The 24,310-nt window shown below is 47.3% G+C and overlaps 1 protein-coding gene across 6 annotated transcripts in view; it reads right to left on the minus strand.

Moving 5' to 3' along the window:
- Positions 1-6,145: 6,145 nt before the first annotated feature.
- LIG1 (DNA ligase 1) overlaps positions 6,146-24,310 on the minus strand; it is a 74,842-nt gene continuing 56,677 nt past the window's right edge. For 5 of the 6 annotated variants that reach the window (XM_010586482.3, XM_003406496.4, XM_064293931.1 and 2 more), the window contains exons 19-28: positions 22,912-23,007; positions 18,839-18,949; positions 18,203-18,274; positions 14,865-15,009; positions 14,091-14,173; positions 12,264-12,416; positions 10,583-10,636; positions 9,493-9,636; positions 6,586-6,678; positions 6,146-6,433 (exon numbers count right to left, since the gene is read on the minus strand). In XM_010586482.3, coding sequence (XP_010584784.2) covers positions 6,350-6,433; positions 6,586-6,678; positions 9,493-9,636; positions 10,583-10,636; positions 12,264-12,416; positions 14,091-14,173; positions 14,865-15,009; positions 18,203-18,274; positions 18,839-18,949; positions 22,912-23,007 — 1,035 coding nt within the window. In that variant the 3' untranslated portion in view covers positions 6,146-6,349. The other variant, XM_064293932.1, reaches the window with a different exon arrangement.

Below are 24,310 nucleotides of genomic sequence, written 5' to 3' on the forward strand. Positions count from 1 at the left end.
TGCTTTCAGGTTCTCTCCATTTAGAGTGATATTGGCTGTTGGCTTTGCATAGATGCCCTTTATCTGTTGAGGAATTTTCCTTCAATTCCTATTTTGGTGAGAGTTTTTATCATAAATGGGTGTTGGACTTTGTCAAATGCCTTTTCTGCATCAATTGATAAGATCATGTGGTTTTTATCTTTTGTTTTATTTATGTGATGGATTACATTAATGGTTTTTCTGATATTAAACCAGTCTTGCATACCTGGTATAAATCCCACTTGATCAGGGTGAATTATTTTTTTGATGTGTTGTTGGATTCTATTGGCTAGAATTTTGTTGAGGATTTTTGCATCTATGTTCATGAGGGATATAGGTCTATAATTTTCTTTTTTTGTAATGTCTTTACCTGGTTTTGGTATTAGGGAGATGGTGGCTTCAAAGAATGAGTTGGGTGGTATTCCGTCATTTTCTATGCTTTGAAATACCTTCAGTAGTAGTGGTGTGAACTCTTCTCTGAAAGTTTGGTAGAACTCTGCAGTGAAGCCGTCCGGGCCAGAGCTTTTTTTTGTTGGAAGTTTTTTGATTACCGTTTCAATCTCTTTTTTTGTTATGGGTCTATTTAGTTGTTCTACTTCTGAATGTGTTAGTTTAGGTAGGTAGTGTTTTTCCAAGAATTCATCCATTTCTTCTAGGTTTTCAAATTTGTTAGAGTACAATTTTTTCATAGTAATCTGAAATGATTCTTTTAATTTCATTTGGTTCTGTTGTGATGTGGTCCTTCTCGTTTCTTATTTGGGTTATTTGTTTCCTTTCCTGTATTTCTTTAGTCAGTCTAGCCAATGGTTTATCAATTTTGTTAGTTTTTTCAAAGAACCAGCTTTTAGCTTTGTTAATTCTTTCAATTGTTTTTCTGTTCTCTAATTCATTTAGTTCAGCTCTAATTTTTATTATTTGTTTTCTTCTGGTGCCTGATGGGTTCTTTTGTTGCTCACTTTCTATTTGTTCAAGTTGTCGGGACAGTTCTCTGCTTTTGGCTCTTTCTCCTTTTTGTATGTGTGCATTTATCGATATAAATTGGCCTCTGAGCACTGCTTTTGCTGTGTCCCAGAGGTTTTGATAGGAAGTATTTTCATTCTTGTTGCATTCTATGAATTTCTTTATTCCCTCCTTAATGTCTTCTATAACCCAGTCTTTTTTCAGGAGGGTATTGTTCATTTTCCAAGTATTTGATTCATTTTCCCTAGTTTTTCTGTTATTGATTTCTAGTTTTATTGCCTTGTGGTCTGAGAAGACGCTTTGTAATATTTCGATGTTTTGGACTCTGCAAAGGTTTGTTTTATGACCTAATATGTGGTCTATTCTAGAGAATGTTCCATGTGCGCTAGAAAAAAAAGTATACTTTGCAGCAGTTGGGTGGAGAGTTCTGTATAAGTCAATGAGGTCAAGTTGGCTGATTGTTGTAAGTAGGTCTTCCGTGTCTCTATTGAGCTTCTTACTGGATGTCCTGTCCTTCTCCGAAAGTGGTGTGTTGAAGTCTCCTACTATAATCGTGGAGGTGTCTATCTCACTTTTCAATTCTGTTAAAATTTCATTTATGTATCTTGCAGCCCTGTCATTGGGTGCATAAATATTTAATATGGTTATGTCTTCCTGATCAATTGTCCCTTTTATCATTATATAGTGTCCTTCTTTATCCTTTGTGGTGGATTTAAGTCTAAAGTCTATTTTGTCAGAAATTAATATTGCTACTCCTCTTCTTTTTTGCTTATTGTTTGCTCGATATATTTTTTTCCATCCTTTGAGTTTTAGTTTGTTTGTGTCTCTAAGTCTAAGGTGTGTCTCTTGTAGGCAGCATATAGATGGATCGTGTTTCTTTATCCAGTCTGAGACTCTCTGTCTCTTTATTGGTGCATTTAGTCCATTTACATTCAGCGTAATTATAGATAAATAAGTTTTTAGTGCTGTCATTTTGCTGCCTTTTCATGTGTGTTGTTGGCCATTTCATTTTTCCACATACTTTTTTGTGCTGAGACGTTTTTCTTAGTAAATTGTGAGATCCTCATTTTCATAGTGTTTGACTTTATGTTAGTTGAGTCGTTAGGTTTTTCTTGGCTTTCATCTTGAGTTATGGAGTTGTTATACCTTTTTGTGGTTACCTTATTATTTACCCCTATTTTTCTAAGTAAAAACCTAACTTGTATTGTTTTATATCGCCTTGTATCACTCTCCATATGGCAGTTCAATGCCTCCTGTATTTAGTCCCTCTTTTTGATTATTGTGATCTTTTACCTATTGACTTCCATGATTCCCTGTTATGTGTATTATTATTATTATTATTTTTAATTAATCTTAATTTGTTTGTTTTTGTGATTTCCCTATTTGAGTTGATATCAGGACGTTCTGTTTTGTGACCTTGTATTGTGCTCGTATCTGATATTATTGGTTTTCTGACCAAACAATTTCCTTTAGTATTTCTTGTAGCTTTGGTTTGGTTTTTGCAAATTCTCTAAACTTGTGTTTATCTGTAAATGTCTTAATTTCGCCTTCATATTTCAGAGAGAGTTTTGCTGGATATATGATCCTTGGTTGGCAGTTTTTCTCCTTCAGTGCTCTGTATATGTCGTCCCATTCCCTTCTTGCCTGCATGGTTTCTGCTGAGTAGTCTGAACTTATTCTTACTGATTCTCCCTTGAAGGAAACCTTTCTTTTCTCCCTGGCTGCTTTTAAAATTTTCTGTTTATCTTTGGTTTTGGCAAGTTTGATGATAATATGTCTTGGTGTTTTTCTTTTTGGATCAATCTTAAATGGGGTTCGATGAGCATCTTTGATAGATATCCTTTCGTCTTTCATGATGTCAGGGAAGTTTTGTACCAGGAGTTCTTCAACTATTTTCTCTGTGTTTTCTGTCCCCCCTCCCTGTTCTGGGGCTCCAATCACCCGCAAGTTATCCTTCTTGATGGAGTCCCACATGATTCTTAGGGTTTCTTCATTTTTTAAAATTCTTTTATCTGATTTTTTTTTCAGCTATGTTGGTGTTGATTCCCTGGTCCTCCAGATGTCCCAGTCTGCATTCTAATTGCTCGAGTCTGCTCCTCTGACTTCCTATTGCGTTGTCTAATTCTGTAATTCTATGGATTTCTACATGCTGTCTCTCTATGGATTCTTGCAACTTATTAATTTTTCCACTATGTTCTTGAATAATCTTTTTGAGTTCTTCAACAGTTTTATCAGTGTGTTCCTTGGCTTTTTCTGCAGTTTGCCTTATTTCGTTTGTGATGTCTTGAAGCATTCTGTAAATTAGTTTTTTATATTCTGTATCTGATAATTCCAGGATTGTATCTTCATTTGGGAAAGATTTTGATTCTTTTGTTTGGGGGGTTGGAGAAGCTGTCATGGTCTGCTTCTTTATGTGGTTTGATATGGACTGCTGTCTCCGAGCCATCAGTGGGAAACTAGTTTTTCCAGAAAATCCGCTAAAAAAAAAATGCAGTCAGATCCCTATCAGAGTTCTCCCTCTGGCACAGGCTATTCGGATATTAATGAAGCCGCCTGACTGGTACGCTGGCTCCAGGCTCTGAAAACAATCGCTGCCTCCCCGTATTTGTTCGTTTTCCGTCTCTAAATCTGTTTGTTGTTCAGGGTTCGTAGATTGTTATGTATGTGATCGATTCACTTGTTTTTCCAAGTCTTTGCTCCAAGAGGGATCCGCGGTAGCATCCACCTAGTCCGCCATCTTGGCCCCACCTCTAACAATGGGTTCTAATCTTTTCTGAAGCAGGCTGCTACATCTTTCTCCTGCAGAGCATCTAGTAGGTTCAAAACGCTGACCATTCAGCAGCTGAGCACTTAACCACTGTGCCACCAGGGCTCCTCTACAAGTTGGAATTCAGGGCACTCGCTCTAGAGGAAGGCTCCTCTGTCTTTGTCTTCTCTGGGGGTAAGGTCCTTGTCTCTTTCCTCGGTTCCTTGAATTTTGTGACTGTTAAGTGTGTCAGCTTGGCTGGGCCATGGTTCTCAGTGGTTTGGCAGTTATGATGCAGTTGGACCATTGTATAATGATGTAATCACGTCCACGATGAGATTTGATATGATGTGATCACTTCCAGGACAGGATCTCCTGTGAGAAGCCAATCAGTTGAAAGGGAGTTTCCTAGGTCGTGTGGCCTGCACTGAATGTAAGCAGACTCTTTGGGAAGGCTCATGGTCTTTTGCCCGTACTGGATCCTGCAGCTGGCTCCTGTTCATCAGACCTCCGGTTTTGAGGACTTAGCTAGCAGCTTACCTGCCATCTTGCCTGCCAGTCTTGGAATTCCTTGGTCGCCATACCCTGTGAGCCAAAGCCCAGCTGTCTGAGTTGCTGATCTTGGGTACACCAGCCCCTGCAGCTACATGAAATCAGGAGAAGCCTCCAGCCTGACCCGTTTCAGCCTCTACAATGTGTGAGCCATTTCCTTAATATAAATATCTACGTTTATATATAACGAGACGGATCGACACAGTGGCTGTAACAATGGGCTCAAGCATAGAAATGACTCTGAGGATGGCGAAGGGTCAGGTAGTGTTCTGTTCTGGTGTACACAGGGCCAGTTCCAACTCACTGCACCTCACAACAACATATTTATATGCTTCACCGGTTTTGCTTCTCTAGAAAACCCAGCCTAAGACAGAGATCTTCACAGGGGCTCTATCTTTTCCCCATTCCTGGTTGCTGGCTTCGCTGTCTAATCTGCTCCTTTTATATCTCCAAAGTCATTTGGTTTAAGACACACCCTGCACTGATATGGCCTCATTAATGCAACAGAGAAAACCCTATTATCACATGGGGATTACACCTACAGATATAGCGGTTAGGATTCCCACACGTATTTTGGGGGCACTCAAATCAATCATAAAAACAAGTCTGGCCACTGCCTGCCTCCATGGGGTTACGTCTGGAAAAGTGGGCTTAGGATTCTGAGGCCACTATACGTACTGCCCCCCAAGAGGTCAGGGGCTGTGATGGTTAACGTTGTGTCATCTTGGCTGGGCATGATTCTCAGTGGTGCGGCAGTTATGTAAGGATGTAGTTTGACAGTTATTCTCCATTTTGTGATATAATGTAATCATCTCCATGATGTCATCAGCCAATCAGTTGTAAGTGGATTTCCTTTGGGGGTGTGGCCTGCATCCAATATATATGGATGTCCTGGCAAAGCTCACTGGCTTTTGCTCAATTTGGATCCTGCATCTAGCTCATCATCATCTGACCTCTGGTTCTTGGGACTTGAGCCAGCGGCCTGCCATCTTACCTGCTGATCCTGGGATTCACCGGCCTCCACAGCCTATGGGCCAGCAGCCTAATATCTGAATTGCCGATTTTGGGCTCAGCAGCCCCTCCAGCTATGTGAGTCAGGAGAAGCCTCCAGCCTGGTGCCTGATCCATGGACTTGGGACTTGCCAGGCTCTGCAACGCGTGAGCCATTTCCTTGAGATAAATCTCTCTTTCTATATATACTCTTCACTGGTTTTGCTTCTCTAGAGAACCCAGCCTAAGACATGGGTGTGGTGTCTGGAGTCAGAACTCTGGTGCTGCGGGCACTCCCAGCTGTGTAACCTGGGTAAGTTACTTACCTTCTCTGTTTCATCTGAGAAACAGAGCTCATGGCAGAATCTACCAGGTGGGGCTGCTGGGGGGGGTTAAATGAGTTAATATATACAAAGAGTTTAGACCTGTGCTGCCCAATACAGTAGCTACTAACCACACGTAGCTCTTGAAATTAAAATTAAAAATTCAGGTCCTCAGTCAAACTAGCCACGCTTCAGGCTCTCAATAGCCACGTGGGGCTGGTAGCTCTCATGCTGCACAGCACAGACTGAGAACATTTCCATCATTCCAGAAAGTTCCACAGGACGGCGCTGGGTTAGACACTGTTGTCAGTGGCAGTCAAGTCGGCTCTGACTCATGACGACCCTATGTGCAATAGAGCGAAACACTGCCCTGTACCATCTTCATGATTGCTGGTATGTCTGTGTCAATCCAGCTCATGGAGGGTATCCCTCGTTTTCATTGGCCCTCTACCAACCATGCTGTCCTTTTCTAGTGCCTTCCACTGGACAGCGCTGGTTTACACAGTCCCAGGCACGATACCCCCACCCTGAGCCCAGAACATACCTTGACAGAAGATGTTCAATAATTATTTATTGAAAAAAATGACCAAGTATATTCCAGACCCCAGCTTAAGCCACCACCCTGCTTCCCCTCCACACACACATACACACTGAATCTCAAAAACCACGTGGACTGCAATGCCAGATCTGTTTAAAAACAAAGGCAATACCCTGGTTCCCTCCCCTCTACCCTCCGCCCAGGCCCTGGGAGGACAGGGGTTTAGTAGAAATCCTCAAGGTCGGACTCCGAGCTCGCACCTTTCTGGTTCTGGATCTGACTCTGCGCCTGGTACAGCTGGGCCACCTGAGGAGAGACAGCGCAGGTGGACGAGTCGCAGCTCAGTGGCTGCCCCCCACCACCTCCACGCCATTCCAGAGTCCACCTCTCTGAGAAACTAGAACTGGTTTGGCCAAGCAAGCCCACCCCAGGCCACCCACCCTCTTCCCAGGCCTCACCTGGGCACTGGTGGTGGCTTCCTCTGGCTTCTTGTCATCACGAATGCGAATAAACCGAGGGAAGCGAAGGGAAATGCCCTTCTCACGGTCCACCTTTGGGGCGGGGAGGGCAGGGATGATGGGAACTGTCCTGTGGTCCAAACTGCAGTTGGCTTGCTGCTGTGATTCCCTATTATTCAAAGTCTCCTCCTCCCTCCTTCACCCCGGCCTCAGTTTCCTCCTCCATAGAATGGGGATGAGCAATGGGTTGTTTTAAGGATACAAGGTGCTTAGAACTGTGCCTGCTGCAGAACAAGCACTTCTCATTATCATTATTATGAGGGCCGAGAAGCAGAACAGCAGGATCACGGGCATGAACTCTACAACATGACCGTGGCTCGTGCTGTTAGCTGCCGTCCAGGTGGCCTCGACTCATGACAACCCCACGCACAATGAACCAAACTCTGCCCAGTCTTGCGCCATTCCCATTACCGGTTGTGGATCAGACCCTTGTGATTCACAGGGTCTTCACTGGCTGAGTTTTGGGAGGAGATTGCCAGGCCTTTCGTCCTAGTCTGTCTTAGTCTGGAAGCCCTGCAGTGGCCTGTTCAGCATTGTAGTAACACACAAGCCTCCACTGACAGAGGGGTGGTAGCTGTGCATGAGGTGCACGGGCCGGAAGCTGAACCTGGGTCTCCCATGTGGAAGGCGAGAATTCTACCACTGAGCCGCCAATGCGTGGCACAGAGCTAGACTGGGTGGGTTCAAATCCTAGCTCCCAACTCCCAGGAGCCGTGAGACCTTGGGCCGATTACCTAAGCTCTCGGGGGCTCGTTTCCTTATCTGTAAAACAAGGCTGTTCGTGTTCCCATGCCACAGCATTTTCGTGAGGATTACCAGGATGAGTACATACAAGTGAGGTGCTTATCATTAGCACAGCAGCTGATTCGCAGTAAGTGCTGAACAACCGCCAGCTCTGATCACTCTGCAGCCAAGGGACCCTGGTTTTCTCCTTGGAGCATGAGTGAGGAAAGCGAGCATATATGGTCTTTAGAAAAAACTGGATCGAAAATATGAGTTTCAGGAATAGATAAATAAAATGTGGCATATCCAGACAATGGAGTACTATTCAAAAAAGAAATGAGGTTCTGATACGTGCTACAACATGGATGGACATGGAAAACATTATGCCGAGTGAAATAAGCCAGTCATCAAAGGACAAATACTGTATGATCCCACTTGTACAAAATATCTAGAAAAGACAAATGCAGAGAGACCGAGGCTTAGCAGTGGTTACCAGTGGTGGGAGGGAGGGAGAAAGGGGACATCATTGTTTAGAAAGCATTCAAACCGAACCAAACCCACTGCCGCTGAGTTGACTCTGACTCACAGTGACCCTACAGGACAGCGGAACTGCCCCATAGGGTCTTTATGGAAGCAGGCTGCCACATCTTTCTTCCACGGAGTGGCTGGTGGGTTCGAACCGCTGACCTTTCGGTTAGCAGCCGTCTGCTTAACCAAGACGCCACCAGGGCTCCTTTTAGAAAGCACTGAGTATCTGTTTATAGTGACAGGAAATCTGGCAACAGACACTGGTGATGACTGCACAACATGACTGATGTCATCGGTGTCACTGAATTGTATGTGTAAAAAATGCTGAATTGCAGAATGTTGTGTTAGATATATATTATATATTCAAATAAAAATATATACACATATGTGAGTCTCCCCCCTTTAAAAATGGAAGTCCACATCTAACCAGAAAAATATGAGCTAGCTAGGTTTTGAAAGAAAAGAAGCATCTCAGAGCAAGTACTTTTTCAGAATTGTTCTTCTGAAGGAGAAGGATAAGCTCTTCCCCAGAGCTCGTTGAAGGGCTAACGTTTAGTTAGTATTGAGGTCTGAACCACCGCTGAGGGAGATGAGCCAAAAGGACTTAAAAAGCTCTTGGTGGCAGAATAAATTATGGTTGAAAAAGAAAAGGTGGCTGTGGATGTAGGCAGCTCAGCAGAAAGTGTACGAAGCCGTTACTCACAAAAACGGCACTTTTGAACTTTACTTAGAAGCGGAACGTGAGGTTATGTTGGAGGGAGCAATTTCTCGGTTTTCCGTTATCAGAGCATTTCTTTTTTAAAAGGGTGAGTTTTTTGACTCCGTCACCTGACACCCAAATAAAGGCTGAATTGGTAAATGCTGTGTGATACAGAAAAACCTGTGAAAGCCAGGACCCGTGTCAGGTGGAAACCTGTCAGAGAATGAAAATTCAAATATTTTCCACTAACAGAGAGAAATAAAAGTGGTAAAACTGCACCCTGTCAAAGGTGGAAAGCTCGCGAGACCTGGAAAAATGAGGCAGTCCTGTCGAGTTCCAGCTCTCTCAGGTCTCACTGTATATATTTTTACCACAATTAAAAAAAAGTTTTTTAAAATATGAGTTTCCCCTTTAAAAATGGAAGCCTACTTCTAAACTGGAAAGTCTGTGCCGTAGGTTTTGAAGGATGAGAAGAATCTCAGAGTGAGTACATGTTTGAGAGTTGTTGTTCTTTTGAGAGAAGCCCTGGTAGTGCAGTGGTTAAAGCGCTTAGCTGCAAACTGAAAGGTCTAAACCTACCAGCTGCTCCTTGGGAGTAAGATGTGGCAGTCTGCTTCTGTAAAGATTATAGCGTTGGAAACTCTATGGGGCAGTTCTACTCTGTCCTGCAGGGTTGCTGTGAGTCGGACGTGACTCCACGGCAGTGAGTTGGGTTTGGGAGGTGTTCTTCTGAAGGAGAAAGGTCAGAGCTTTCTGGGTGCTGGTTTTGTGTTGTTCATCGTCATCCTGAAGGGCACATGTGTGTTCCCCAGGTCCCCTCCCCAGTCTGCCCCTGCTGTCCCACCTGGGAATTCTCTAGAGTCTCCCCAGGCCCCTTCTTCAGCCCCAGGACTCACCAGACCACGGGCCGCAGGGTAGATGGGGGAGAGGGACAGGTCAGCACACTTCACCTCCCACACGGTGCTGGGCTCCAGCCAGTGGTCTGGGGCCACGGCCCCATCGGCCCGCACGTAGGAGCGAGGGCTGGGCAGCACCAGGGCCTGTGAGAGAAAGGGAAAGGGGGCGTGAAAGGGTGTGGGGTCTCAAAACCAGGGTTAAGAGCTGAGGGTTGCGGAGCGTGGAAAGAGGAGGGAACAGGGTGGCAGAGAGATAGACAGTCTGTAAAGGAAACAGATGGGAGTGAAGGAGAATAGGAGAAGAGCAGAAAGGAAAGACAGAGGCTCTGGGAGCTGAGACGACAAATTAAAGAGAGAGAGAGAAAGAAAGTGGGACAGAGACCCAGAGAGGGGGACAGGGACCCAGAAAGAGAGGGGGACAGAGACCCAGAGAGAGAGGGGGACAGGTATCCAGAGAGAGAGGGAGACAGGGACCCAGAGAGAGGGGGACAGAGCCCCAGAAAGAGAGGGGGACAGGAACCCAGGGAGAGGTACAGGGACTCAGAGAAAGGGAGGCACAGGGACCGGGGGTGGGGGGGGGGCAGGGACAGAGATTCAGAGAGAGGGAGGGACAGAGGCCCAGAGAGAGAAGGGTACAGGGACTCAGAAAGAAAGGGGAACAGAGACCCAGAGAAAGAAGGGGATAGAGAGAGAACCAAAGAATGGGACAGACAGTCAGAATCCAGAGAAATCAATATACAGGACAGACAGAGAGTCCCGGCAAAGGTGCCTGTGACCGTGGCAACAACCACTCCCACTTATTGAGGGCTTTCCCAGCGCCCTGTAAGGATGAACTCAGGGAACCCCAGACAGTACCCTGGGGTAGGTTCTGGGATTGCCCCCCCACCCACCAAAGGTACTCAGCTGGGGAGATAAGGATCCTTGTCCAGCACCACTGTCGGGACTTGAACCTGGATTTGCTGGATTCCAAAGCCAGCTCTACTGCCCACTGCCCATGTGCCTGCACCCACCCAACACCTGAGCCCCAGCAGGGGTGGAGACAGAAAGCCGCACTGGAAGGAGCCATGTGGAGGGCCTCGGTGTGGCTTACCTGGAGGCTCTGGTGATGTTTCTCCAGCTCCTCGTCGCTGAAGCCCGTTCCAAGCTGCAGGAGAATAGGTGGGTGAGGGCCCGGCTGCCCACCACATCCTCCCTCCTCCCGCCGTCCAGAGATCGGCTGTGTGTTCCTGACATCCCCCACCCGCTCAGCCTTCCGGTTCAGGAGCATCCCCGGTCCCACTGGTATCCATGGAAACCACAGAGCAGGGGCCAGCAGGGCGCTGGGCAGCCAGGCCACCCCTCGCTGGACAGCCAAAGACCCTGATGGGGAAACAACTCTGCCGGGCATAGGAACTGTACTCCAGCCAGCGTTGTCCCATTAACCCATCACTGCCTTTCACTTTACAGAGAAACCCTTGCCTCCTCTACTCCAGCTCCTTGGCTCAGGAGGTCGCCCTCTTGGTCTCAGCACAGCCCACCTGCCCCATAACTGGGTGTTGTCATCTCTAATCACAATATTGCCAAGAGTTGTCTTTTACCTACCAAAATAGTAAAGACTAAAAGATGATAATACTTAATGCTAGCAAAGAGGTGGCAAGAGGGGCAGCTTCAAACTGTTGCTGTTAGTTGCCAGGTCTGTCTTCCGAGGTGCCTCTGGGTGGATTTGAACTGCCAACCTTTCGGCTAGCAGTTGGGTGCTTAACCGTTTGTGCCACCCAGCCACCTATCGTCAAACTACTGATACAAAATTCCAGCTGGGAAGCTCTTTGTATTGAGAACCTTAAAAATCCTCTCTCCTTTTGTCCCAGTAATAGCTTTTTAAAAATTCTACTTGAAATAACGTAAAATGGTGACAGACTCATGCCCAAAGGTATTTACAAACTGTCAAATCACTTCCCTCAGGGACTAGAGTTGGGCGACTGTATTGTTGTATAATGTGACATACTGTTAATGTGAAGGCATTATTTGTAAGAACAAAGTGGGCAACAACCGAAACACAAGAACGGGTTTTGGAAATGAGGGCACATCTATTTGAAAACTCCTGTGCAGGCATTAAAAGTCATGTTTATAAAAGTGCTGAATGGCACGTGAAAACACTTTGATATTTATCATTACTATATTGCTTGCAAAAATGCACATGATAGCATTTAAAGTCAAGTACTTACAGGACAAAAGGCAGAAAAAAAAAATTATACAAAGAGAAGGATCACAACTTCAAGTAAAAGTTGTTTGCTGACTGAGGCTGACTTGGGTGGCCCATAACCCTTTGCCCTTGGGTCTTTCTCTTTCCAGCTACGAGGGCTGGAACTCCTGCAGCCACAATGTGACAATCAGGCCACAAACATATGATAAAAATGACTGTGGGGCAAGAGAAAAGGAGCCTGGGTTTCTAATGACATCAGAGAGCTCCCTGTCTCTCTCCAAGACTACTCATATGAGAAAAACAAATCCTTTTCTTCCTTAAGCCACTATTATTTGCAGCTGAGCTCAATTCCTAACTGACATAGCTTCCTTACACCTTTCTATACTAACTCATTTTTTTATATGACATAAGAGTTACTTACAGAATTAGAAAGAGTACATAAAAGCTAGGAAAAAAAAAAAAAAAATCCTTCACCAGGGAAACACAAAACCCTCTTGGCCCAGGCCCTCCACAGTTGTCCAACAGGAAGTCCCCCAGGAGTCTACTCTCCTTCCCTCCTGCTTCTTTGGCCAGCACCGGCTCCCCATACCTTGCATATGGCTTGCAGCTCCTCACTCTCCTTGTCGTAGGTGGCCAGGAGGAAGCCCCCGTAGCGGCCAGCACGCTTCCCCCGGCCCAGGTAGGCACCGATCACCACGAGGTCCAGGGTGTCGCCCACTCCCTCGAGGTAGTCCTTCTTCAGCTGAAGGGGGATGGTGAGAGGTGAGGGAAAAGTGCCTGCTGTGGCGGCCTCACTACTGGAGGTTAATTGGTGTGTTGACGAGGGACTGGGTGAGTCTGAGGAGAAGGTCTAGAAAGACCTCTGGGCTAGCTACTGAGAAGGGACAGGAACGTGGAAAGGGATTCTAGGCTTCAAGAGCAAATGCGAAAGAGGCCACTAGAGATGGGAGCAGTAGGCTGGACTGAGGCCCGATGGGAAAATGAGGGGACTATACTTGGTTTCCTTTCCTTCCATATGGAGATACACACATTCCTTCATCCACTCACTCCTTCACACGGAGAACATTTATCCATCCATTCAGGATACATTTATTAGGTGCCAACTGTGTGCCTTGGTACAAAGACACCTGCACCCTACTCCCTTCATCCACCCGCTCCTTCACATGGAGAACATTTATCCATCCATTCAGGATACATTTATTAAGTGCCAACTGTGAGCCAGGCAGGAGCTCAGTACTGGGGAGAGAACAGCAAACATTTCCTAAGACAGGAAAGGTGGGTACTGTCAGAGCTGCTTATAGTCTAGGAGGGGAGACTGAGCATGAACAAATACTAAAGGCACAGGAAAATCCTGTCAGCAGGACCCCAGCGCAACTCCCAAATCTACCACCCTGCTCTGTACCCTCGCTGCCACCTCCACTCCAGCCACCACCATCACTGACCAGACAACAACCTCCTAACCGCCTCTCCCCTGCTGCCCAGCTCCCCCAGCCCCGGCCACTCTCCCCACAGCAGCAAGAGGGGCCTCTGCAAATTGACCCCAGAGCATGTGGCTCCCCTCCTCAGAATCTCACTGGCTTCCTGGAACCCTCAGATGAAAATCTGACTTTCTCCTGGCCTCCCAGGCATTGCGTGATCACCTTATACCACACTGGCCTTCGCTTCCTGCTCCTTAAGCATGGCAAACAGTTCCTACCACAGGGCCTTTGCACTTGCTTTCCCTGTGCCCTGCCCAGAAGGTTTGCCCCAGATCTTCTTGGGGCCGGGTCCTTGTCACCCAGTTCTCGACTCAAACGCTGCCTTGGAAGAGGCTCTTCCCAACCACTCAGAGTACTGCTTGTCCCTCTCTGGCCCTGGAGAACACCTGCTTTCTTCACTGTGCTTTTAACTGCCTGTCTCTCATTCCTCATTGGTTGACTTCTTTTCTGTTGGCCTCACCCGCAAAGGGAAGGCAAGCTCCAAGCGCAACCAAATCCGTTGCCTTTGAGTCGATTTCGACTCATGACGACCCCATGTGTTACAGAACAGAACTGCTCTGTGGGGTTTTCTTGGCTGTGATCTTTATGGAAGATGATCACCAGGCCTTTCTTCTACAGCACCACTGCGTGGGTTCAACCGCCAACCTTTAGGTTCCTAGTAGTCGATCACAAACCACTTGCACCACCCAGGGAGCTTTTGAAAGGAAGGGCAGGGAGGCTGACACCCGCCTGGCTTTTGCACCGCAGTATCCACAATGCTTGGGGCTTGGCTTGTGGCAGGTTCATTAACTAGGGCTTGGAGGGAAGGCAGGGTAGATCGAAAAAAGGGCTGCTGAACTCAGACGGGGGAAGTATGGACTCCAAACAGACTGCTGGTCAGGACAGACTTCTGGCTCAGCTCTCGGTGAGGCCAGGGCAGAGGGGCGGGTGGGGGTCACCTTGAGCCAGTTGTGCGACCTCTTGGCTATCTCGTAGGTAGCATCCACATCCAGGGTTTTCACCATCAGCCCCTCGCATGAGTCTGGAGGAGACACAGAGATATGCCCCTTGTGACCCCCTGCTCCCACGGCTGGCTGGGATAGGAAGGACCCCACTTGCTATGGGTTGAATTGTGTCCCCCCAAAATATGTGTTGTAAATCCTAACCCTTATACCTGTGGATGTAATCCTATCTGGGAATGAGTTTTCTCTGTTACGTTAATAAGGTCATATCAGTGTAGAGTATGTCTTATGCCAATCACTTACAAAAAAAACCCCAGCTTTATTGGAGTACATTCATATATCATACAATTCAAAACCATGTGAAGTACACAATTGTTCTCCATAAATTCTCAGAATTGTGCAGGCCAGTCACTTTTGAGAGATAAAGGGCAGATTAGGCACAGAAGCAAACACACAGGTGGGGGAAGACAGATGCTAGGCCACGTGAAGATGGCCAAGGATCACAGAACAGGAGTTGAAGAGACAAGGACCTCCCCCAGAGCCCACAGAGAGAGAAAGCCTTCCCCTACAGCTGGCACCCTGAATTCAGACTTCTAGCCTCCTAAATTGTGAGAAAAAAATTGTTTGTTAAAGCTACCCACTGCAATATTTCTGTTACAGCTGTACTAGATAACTAAGACAGCACCCCCAAATCGCCTGGGGTCGGTGGGCTGGCGGGGGCCGGGATCAGTGCACGCCACAGAAGAGCAAAGAGAAGGCCCATGCCCTCACCTCTCACCGACTGCTCCAAGAACTCGGCGATCTGGTCTGTGTCCTTGGTGTCCAGCGAGGTGGCGAAGACAAACTCACCCTCCGTCTCCACAAAGTTCTCCCGGAGCAGCTGCCGGCGTCGTGAGAGGGGCTCCCGTACCAGTGACTAAAGGAGGGGTAGGGGAGAGGTGTGGCATCATTGTGAAGACCCCTGTCATGGACCAACCTGTCTCCCTCAAAAATTATGTGTTGAAAATCCTAAACCCTATACCTGCGGACGGGGCCCTGGTGGCGCAGTGGTTAAAGCACTTGACTGGGAACCAAAAGGTTGGCAATTTGAACCTGCTAGCCAATCTGTGGGAGAAAGACCTGGACATCTGCTTCCATAAAAATAGCAGCCTTGGAAACCCTATGGGGCAGTTCTACCCTGATCTATACGGTAGCTGACCGCAATAGGTTTTTTTTTTTTTAATTTTTATTGTGGTTTAAGTGAAAGTTTACAAACCAAGTCAGTCTCTCATACAAAAACTTACACACGCTTTGCTATATACCCCTAGTTGCTCTCCCTCTAATGAGAGAGCATACTCCTTCCCTCCACTCTATTTTTGTGTCCATTCAGCCAGCTTCTGACCCCCTCTGCCCTCCCATCTCTTCTCCAGACAGGAGATGTCCACATAGTCTCATGTGTCTGCTTGATCCAAGAAGCTCACTCTTCACTAGTATCATTTTCTATCCCATTGTCCAGTCCAATCCATGTCTGAAGAGCTGGCTTTGGGAATGGTTCCTGTCTTGGGTTAACAGAAGGTCTGGGGACCATGACCTCTGGGGTCCTTCTAGTCTCAGTCAGACCATTAAGTCTGGTCATTTTAGGAGAATTTGAGGTGTGCATCCCACTGCTCTCCTGCTCCCTCAGGGGTTCTTTGTTTTGTTCCCTGTCAGGGCAGTCATCGGCTGTAGCCGAACACCATCTAGTTCTTCTGGTCTCAGGCTGATGTAATCTCTGGTTTATGTGGCCCTTTCTGTCTCTTGAGCTCCTAATTACCTTGTGTCCTTGGTGTTCTTCATTCCCTTTGCTCCCGGGAGACTGAGACCAATTGATGCATCTTAGATGGCTGCTTGCTAGCGTTTAAGACCCCAGACGCCACTCTCCAAAGTGGGATGCAGAATGTTTTCTTAATAGATTTTATTATGCCAACTGGCTTAGATGTCCCCTGAAACCATGGTCCCCAGGCTCCCGCCCCTGCTACGCTGGCCTTCAAAGCATTCAGTTCATTCAGGAAACTTCTTTGCTTTTCATTTAGTCCAGTTGTGCTGACCTCTCCTGTATTGCGTGTTGTCTTTCCCTTCACCTAAAACAGTTTTTATCTACTATCTAATTAGTGAAAACCCCTCTCCCCCCTTCCTCCTCACTCTCATAACCATCAAAGAGTATTTTCTTCTCTGTTTAAACTATTTTTCGAGTTCTTATAATAGCAGTCTCATACAATATTTGTCCTTTTGCAACTGACTGATTTCAGTCAGTATAATGCCTTCCAGATTCCTCCATGTTATAAAATGTTTCACAGATTCATCATTGTTCTTTATTTTATTTATCTATTCATCCGCTGATAGGCATCTTGGTTGATTCCATTTTTTTGCTATTGTAAACAATGCTGCAATAAACATGGGCGTGCATATATCTGTTTGTGTAAAGGCTCTTATTTCTCTAGGATATATTTCAAGGAGTGGGATTGCTGGATCATATGGTAGTTCTATTTCCAGCTTTTTAAAGAAGCGCCAAATCGATTTCCAAAGTGGTTGTACCATTTTACATTCCTACCAGCTGTGTATAACTGTTCCAGTCTCATTTGGGAATACAGTTTTATTTGTTATGATAATGAGGCCATGTCAAAGGAGATGAGACAGAAGCAAGGAAGCGTAGATGGGGAAGATAGATGCCATGTGGAGATCACCAACGAATCATGGAGAAGTTGAAAGAGAAAAGGACCTTCCCCCAGAGTAGAGAGAGAGATGCTTCCCCTAGAGCTGGCACTCTTAATTTGGACTTTTAGCCTCCTGAACTCTGAGAAAATAGATTTCTGTTCTTAAAGCCACCCACTTGTGGTACTTCTGTCACAGCAGCACTAGGAAACTTAAGACAGCACACAACGAAGTGAATCTCAGGAGCAACAGGAAACGCAGAGGTCACACCGTAGTTCATGGAAAGCCCTGAGCGGGAAGAGCCACCTTGACATAAGGACTTTGAGGATTTTAAGGAGGGGCTGGTCATTAGCATGAGAGGCTAGAGAAAACTAACCACCCTGTGACCTCAGGGGAGCCCTGGTAGAACAGTGGCTAAGAGCTCGGCTGCTAACCAAAAGGCCAGCAGTTCAAATCCACCAGCCGCTCTAACCAAAAGGCCAGCAGTTCAAATCCACCAGCCGCTCCTTGGATACCCTACGGGTCCCTATTGGGTCGCCATGAGTTGGAACCGACTTGACAGCAATGGGTATGGGTTTTTTTGGCTTGGTGACCTCAGAAGCACAGAGCATCAGACAAGGGCAGCATCGGTCCCATTTGAGTTTGAATACTTTATTCGCTGTTAGTTGCCGTGCATCAGCACCACTCATGGTGACCCCGTGTACAACAGAACGAAATGTTGCCCAGTTCTGCACCATCATCATGAACGTTGGTACACGCAAGTCCTCTGTTGTGGCCACTATGGATTCTGAGGGCCTTCCAGCCTAAGGGGGTGTCTTCCAGCACTACACTGCACAGTATTCTATTGTGATCCACAAAGGGTTTTCACGGGCTGATTTTTGGAAATAGATTGCCAGGCCTTTCTTCCTAGGCAGTCTTAAACCATACATCTGTCAGTTTGTCGTATTGTGGTGGCTTGAGTTTTGCTGTGATGCTAGAAGCTATGCCACCAGTATTTCAAATACCAGCAGGGTCTGCAGAGCTTCCAGACTCAAACTAACATCTTATTAAAACCACCTGCCGTGAGTTGATTCCAACTCATGGCGACCTACGTGTTACAGAGTAAAACTGAGCTTTGCAGGGCTTTCCTGGAAGCAGATTGCCAGGCCTTTCTTCTGTGGTGCCACTGAGTGGGTTTGAACCGCCAACCTTTTGGTTAGTAGTCAAACACTAACCATTCGCACCACCCAGAGACGTCAAGGAGCTGAAAAAGGGTGGAGCTTATAGACCCCCTTGGAAGGGCCTTGGAGACCCACAGAGGCCCTCAAATCATAGTTTAAGACCACTTTCCCAGTGCGGCCTCCCCCTCAGGGAAGTGGTAGTGTCAGAAGCAGAACGCTGACTGGCTTCCAAATCTACCTGCCTCTCAAGCTCCCAGTGGACAGGGAGTTAGAACTCACCTCTCCATTGAGGTAGATGAGGTCGAAGGCGTACAAACACACCTGCACCTGGATCTCTGATGCATCCACGTCCTGGGTTGGGGCAGAATGGAGATGAGGAGTAGGGGAAGGTGAAAGGGGACCTGTCTGAGGCAGACACCACAGTCACCTGTCCCCACCTCCACCCGCTAACAGAACCACATGTCTGTGTGGGCAGCAGTGCTGCCAGCCCCAGGCCCTGAAACATGATGGTTCTCGGCTAATCCTGACAACCTTCTTCCCCTCTGCCAGATATCTGCTTGCCTAGCCTCCCTTGCAGCGGATGGTGGTCACACGACACAATTCCAGCCAATGGGAATCAAAGGGGAAGTCTGCCAGGGTGCAGGTTGTAGGGGCTACAGGACAGATCTTTTTTCACAGTAAAAAGACAGAGATGCAGGGAAGAGCCTCTTCCCTCACTTCCTACTTGGGATGCTGGGGTGAGTACACGATGGCTGGAGCTGTGGCAGCTATTTTGCAAAAGGTTGAGAGAGCTGTGTCCCAACTGATGCTCAGCCTTTTGGGGGATTCGGCAGGACCAGGAGACTGGGCTGGGAGAATGGTGTGTGGGACAGTGGGGGAAGGGGAAGTGGGGGGATGGAGGGAGGCTGAGGCTACCTTGCGTTTGCGGGTGGTGAGCACTTGGAATGGCTGGATTTGCTTCTTTTCCCGGTCCCAAGCCACGGCCTCAGTGTCCAGGATGAAGGAGGTGACTGATGGGAGTTTGATCTGAAAGGTGGAGGGGGAATGCAGGGCTGTTAAGAGGTGGAAGACAAGGACACAAGACAGACACAGCAGAACAGATTCCCTTTCCCTTCCCCAGCTCTTGAGATCCACTGATGACACCAACCAACTACAAAGACAAATGTGAACACAGATCCTCTTTTCCTATTCCCCCTGAGCGGGGGAACAACTACCTTTCCTGAGGACTTACTATTTGGTGCCACAACCTGGGAACCCAGGGGTCTTTGTCTTCTTCTTCTTTTTCTCAACCCACGTTCAATCTCCCAGTGAACTTATTCTACCTCCAACATCTCTCTCTTTTAAGTGATCCACTTCTCACCACCTCCCTGCCCCCAGCACAGCTGTCTTACGGGACACAACCCTCATTCTACTGGTCTCCCTGCTCCTGCACTGACCCCTCCTCCCCACCAACCACTCTCCTCACAGCAGGCTGGGTGATCTTGTCAACCCCAAAATCCAATCATAGCACATCTCTGCTATAAACTAGGGATCAGCCCCTCAGTCAGCATCTCACCCAGCTCCCTTCAGCTATGTTCTCTGAAGCCCAGCACATCAACTGCTCGGTTTCTTCAATGTGCAAAGTCCCTCCCACCAAAGAGTCACATGGTGGTCCCTCTAGGAGAATGCCTTTTCCCCTTCTTCTCCTTTCTGGGGAGACTTCCCTGAAGTACGCTGTGTTGCATAACTCTAGGGGACACCAGTCGTATGGTATCCTGGATCTGTGCAATGTGACAGCCCTGCTTCTCTGTCACCAAGTCCAAGGTTAGTTTGTTCCCTGGACAGGCTCTCGTTGAATTATGGTGTTGGCAAAGAATATTGAATATACTATGGACTGCCAGAATAACTAACACATTTGTCTTGGAGGAAGTACAGACAGAATGCTCCTCAGAAGCAAGGATGGTGAAACTTTGTCTCACGTACTTTGGCCATGTATCAGGAGGGACCAGAGACATCATGCTTGGTAAAATAGAGGGTCAGCGAAAAAGAGAAAGGCCCTCGACAAGATGGATCAACACAGTGGCTGCAACAATGGGCTCATATATAACAACAATTGTGAGGATGGTACAGGACAGGGCCGGGTTTTGTTCTGTTGTACACAGAGTTGCTGAGTCAGAACCAACTTGATGGCACCTAACAACAACAAAAAGTTCACAGAATCTTGGTCTTTTTCTTCAGAGCCCTGCTCTCCAGGTACAGCTCTACAGTCAATAGCAGACTCTCTGAGGATCTGCCTGCCACACTAGGCCACGGACTCGGGGAGGGGAGAGACCACGTCTATCTCTGTTATACCCCCACACTTCCAGCACAGGGCCTGGGACAGAGCAGACACCCAATGAATACATGCTGAATGAATGAATGATGAGTGAAAAACACAAAAAACTATACACTGTGTGATTGTAAAACACCATACAAACAAAATCTAATAATTTTTAAAACCTCCCTAAAGAGACTGTTAGAAGCTTCCTAGATTGTTAAACACATAAAAGCCCGTTGCCGTTGAGTCAATTCCGATTCATAGCGACACTACAGGACAGAGTAGAACTGCTCCACAGGGTTTCCGGAAGCAGAATCCTGCGGAGTGGCTGGTGGGTTCGAACAGCCGACCTTTCAGTTAGCAGACCAGTGCTTAAGCATTGCGTCAACAGAGCTCCTTATGTTAAACACATACTACTACAGATGTAACTGTGCTAAGCTTTATGTTCAAACCAAGATCCCTAAACACACTAACGCTAACCGTAACCCTAACCTTAACCAGAACTCTAATCCTTACCCTAACCCTCATGCTAACTGTAATCCTAAACCTAACCATCATGTAGTCCTATCCCTAACCATAAGCCCTAAATATATAGATGGTGACTTGCTTTCAAAGTCTTCAGCACACTCTGTTTTACTTAGAAAACTGTGTAAACTGCCATATACACAAAAACCTCTATCTAAAGACTTTAAAATTTTCCTAAAGGAGCCTGTTACAATTTCGTAAGATTGTTAAACAGACATTGTTACAGATACAATTGTGTAAAGCTTTATATTCGAACCAAGAGCTCTGAAACATACCAACCCTAACGCTCTAGAACGGGCAAAGCGAGCCTGTGGCTGACAGAACGCAGGCCAGTGCTCGCCTCCGGTGGATGGACGGTGCGGGGGTGGGGGAGGTGGGTGCTTGGCAAGGGGCACCGGGAAACTTTTCAGGGTAGTGGAAACACGGAAATGTTTTCTACCTTGATTGGATTGTTGGTCTCGCAGATGTATAAATTCAGCAAAACTCATGAACCTGTTCACTGTGCATCTTAACAAAACTGATTTAAAACAACCACCATGCTTGGCCCCTAACAGGAGCCCGGGAACGCGCACACTGACCCGCCCCATTACTGCGGTCTTCTCTAACTGGCAGAAGTCTGAACGCTGTGCTTCCTGCTGTGACAGGACCAATTTCCTAACTAACGAGGGCCAGGCAACAAGCTCTTTAGGCGAGGATTCCTCAAACAGCTCCAACACCCCTCTTACATCCAGACAAACCCCCAGCTCCAGGACTTTCCAGGCCTGGCCCTATTGCTACTCTTGGGCTTACATTTCTGTGAGACTCTGGGAACAGACCTGCAGGCTGGCTCCCTCCACCAAAAAAACACAAAAAAACCCAAACCCATTGTGCTGTCAAGTTGATTCCGACTTGTGGCCACCCCATGTGTTACAGAACAGAGCTGCTCCATAGGGTTTTCTTGGCTGTAATCTTTACGGAACCAGATTGCCAGGACTTTCTTCTGTGGCAACACTGGGTGGGTTCCAAATGCCAGCCTTTCGAGTCATAATGGAGCGTAACTGTTTGTGCCACCCAGGGACCCGGCTCCCTCTACACTCGTCCTGATCCTCTCTCCCCTTCTTCTGCCCACTGTAGAGGCTGGAAAGCTTGATTCTGGCTGTCTTAGCTTCTCCTATGCTAGATCACAGTACCCAGCGCTGGACAACAAACCCAAGCAGGAGTCTGGGGGTGGTGGAAGGCAGTTCCTCGTAGGAGGGATGGAAGCTGGAACCCCTGATCCTCTGTCTTCCTGTCTGGAAGTGTGGCTGCTGTCCTGGGACTATAAGGGGACAAGCACTGGGGTGAAAAGCCACCCAGCCTAGGATGCTAGAGGAAGGAGATAGAAGTGAGCTGATTCGGGAGTTCAGGTTTGCACAGCTGTGCCAGCCTTGGACCGCCTGCCTCCAGATTTCTTTGAGGGAAAATGAGACATGCTTAAGCCACTGTGCAGAAGCCCTGGTAATGCAGTGGTTAAGTACTCAGCTGCTAAGAGAAAGGTTGGTGGTTTGAACCCACCAGCTGCTCTGAGGGAGAAAGGTGTGGCAGCCTTGGAAGCCCTGTGGGGCAGTTCTACTCTGACTTACAGGCTTGCTGTGAGTCGGAAGCATCTCGTTGGCAACAGGTTTGGTTTAGTTTGTGCCACTACCCGTCTGTCAGTTTGTTGTACTATGGTAGCCTGTGTGTGGCTGTGATGCTGGAAGCTCTGCTACCCATGCTTCAAATACCAGCAAGGTCACCTATAGTGGAGAGGTTTCAGTAAAACTTCTAGGCTAAGGTAGACTAAGAACAAAGGTCTGGTTATCTACTTCGGAAAATCAGCCAATGAAAACTCTATGGATCACAACAAAATGCTGCCCGACACAGTGCTGGAAGATGAGCCCCCTAGGTTGGAAGGCACTCAAAATACACAGTGGCTGCAACAATGGTCTTGAGCGTACCGACGATAGGGAAGATGACCCAACACAGGCGACTGTTTCATTCTGTAGCACACGGGGTCGCCATGAACTGGAGCCCACTAGGTGGCAGCTAATAACAAACCACTGTGAGTCAGGTACTCTGCCATTTGCAGCCACGCGCATCCCAGTCTCCTTCCAACAAGCCCTCCACGGTGAGAGCTGCCCCTGGCAGAGTGGATACAGCAGATGCACACCTTGGGGATGCGGTCGATGATATCGGGGTACTTCCCGGTATTGTCCTCCTGATTCCGGCTGAAGATCTTCACCTCCCCGCCTTCCAGAACATGGATCTGGCCACCACATGAGGGGAGAAAGAAAGAAAATCAGGGCTGCATTCACTCCAGGGGGCCCCTCTTTCCTCCCCATACCCACCCTCAGCAGCAGAAAGTTCCAGACGCTCTGGAAGGACTGGTGCAGAGACCTGAGTGAATCATCTCAGCTCCCATCATTGTTTGTGGAACCCCTGCCCCCCGTTTTTTCTTCATCATCCCTAATCCCTGCTCCCCTCTCTCCCATAAGCACATGTCTTGCTGTGTGTGTAGATGTTAATTTGTCCAAAGGTTATCATGCCCTAAACATCATTCCAGTTTTTATTGTTTACTCATTTCTTTATTATTATTATTTCTCAAATAATACTTTATTGTGTTTCTGGTGAAGGTTTACACGGCAGTTTATGTTCTCATTCAACAATTTCTATACAAACTGTTCAGTGACACTGGTTATGTTCTTGACAATGCATGATCATTCTTATTATTTCCATTCTAGTTGTCCTGTTTCCATTTCTTTATTTTAATACAGTTTGGTCACAGTCCTTGAATAGAGCTACATACATGGCGCCTAGTGGTGCAGTGGTTAAGAGCTGCAGCTGCTAACCAAACGGTCAGCAGTTCAAATCCACCAGCCACTCCTTGAAAATCCTATGGGTCAGTTCTACTTTGCTCTGTAGGGTCGCTATGAGTCAGAACTGACTTTACAGCACACAAAAACAACATATCGACCAGCTGCTATTGAGTCAACTTCGATTCGTGGTGACCTCACGTATGTTAGAGTAGAACTGTCCTCCACAGGACAGTCAGTGGCTGGTTTTTCAGAAGTACATCGCCAGGCAGGCCTTTCTTTTGATGAGCATCTGGGTGAACTTGAACCTCCAACCTTTAGGTTAGCAGCTGAGCATATTAAACGTCTGCACCATCCAAGGACTCCAAGAAATAGCTGTATGTTTTTAAAATTATTGTTACTTGTTGTAAATCATTTTGATTTTTTTTGGCAACACTCAATTTTTAAGATCTATGGCACCACTGCTAACTGCTGCAAAGCACCGTGAACGTGCACACTCAGCCACTTTGCTTATCTACTCTCCATGCGAGGAGCACCTAGGTGGCCCCTAACTCCCCGCCAGGACTAAGTAGCAGCAAGCAGCCTGAGGGACCAGCCCAAGGCCTTCCCTGGCACTGGGTCACAAGACACATGCATATGTAACTGCACTAGGGGTCACCCAGGGGCCTCCAAGGGGCCTCCCAGCATGGCTGTTAGAATTCACACATCCACCACCAGGGCACAAGTGCAGCCCACGTTTCTTGAGCTCCCACTGCC

This window comes from Loxodonta africana, chromosome 11 (assembly GCF_030014295.1).
Source record: "Loxodonta africana isolate mLoxAfr1 chromosome 11, mLoxAfr1.hap2, whole genome shotgun sequence".
In the NCBI taxonomy this organism is placed as follows: Eukaryota; Metazoa; Chordata; class Mammalia; order Proboscidea; family Elephantidae; genus Loxodonta; species Loxodonta africana.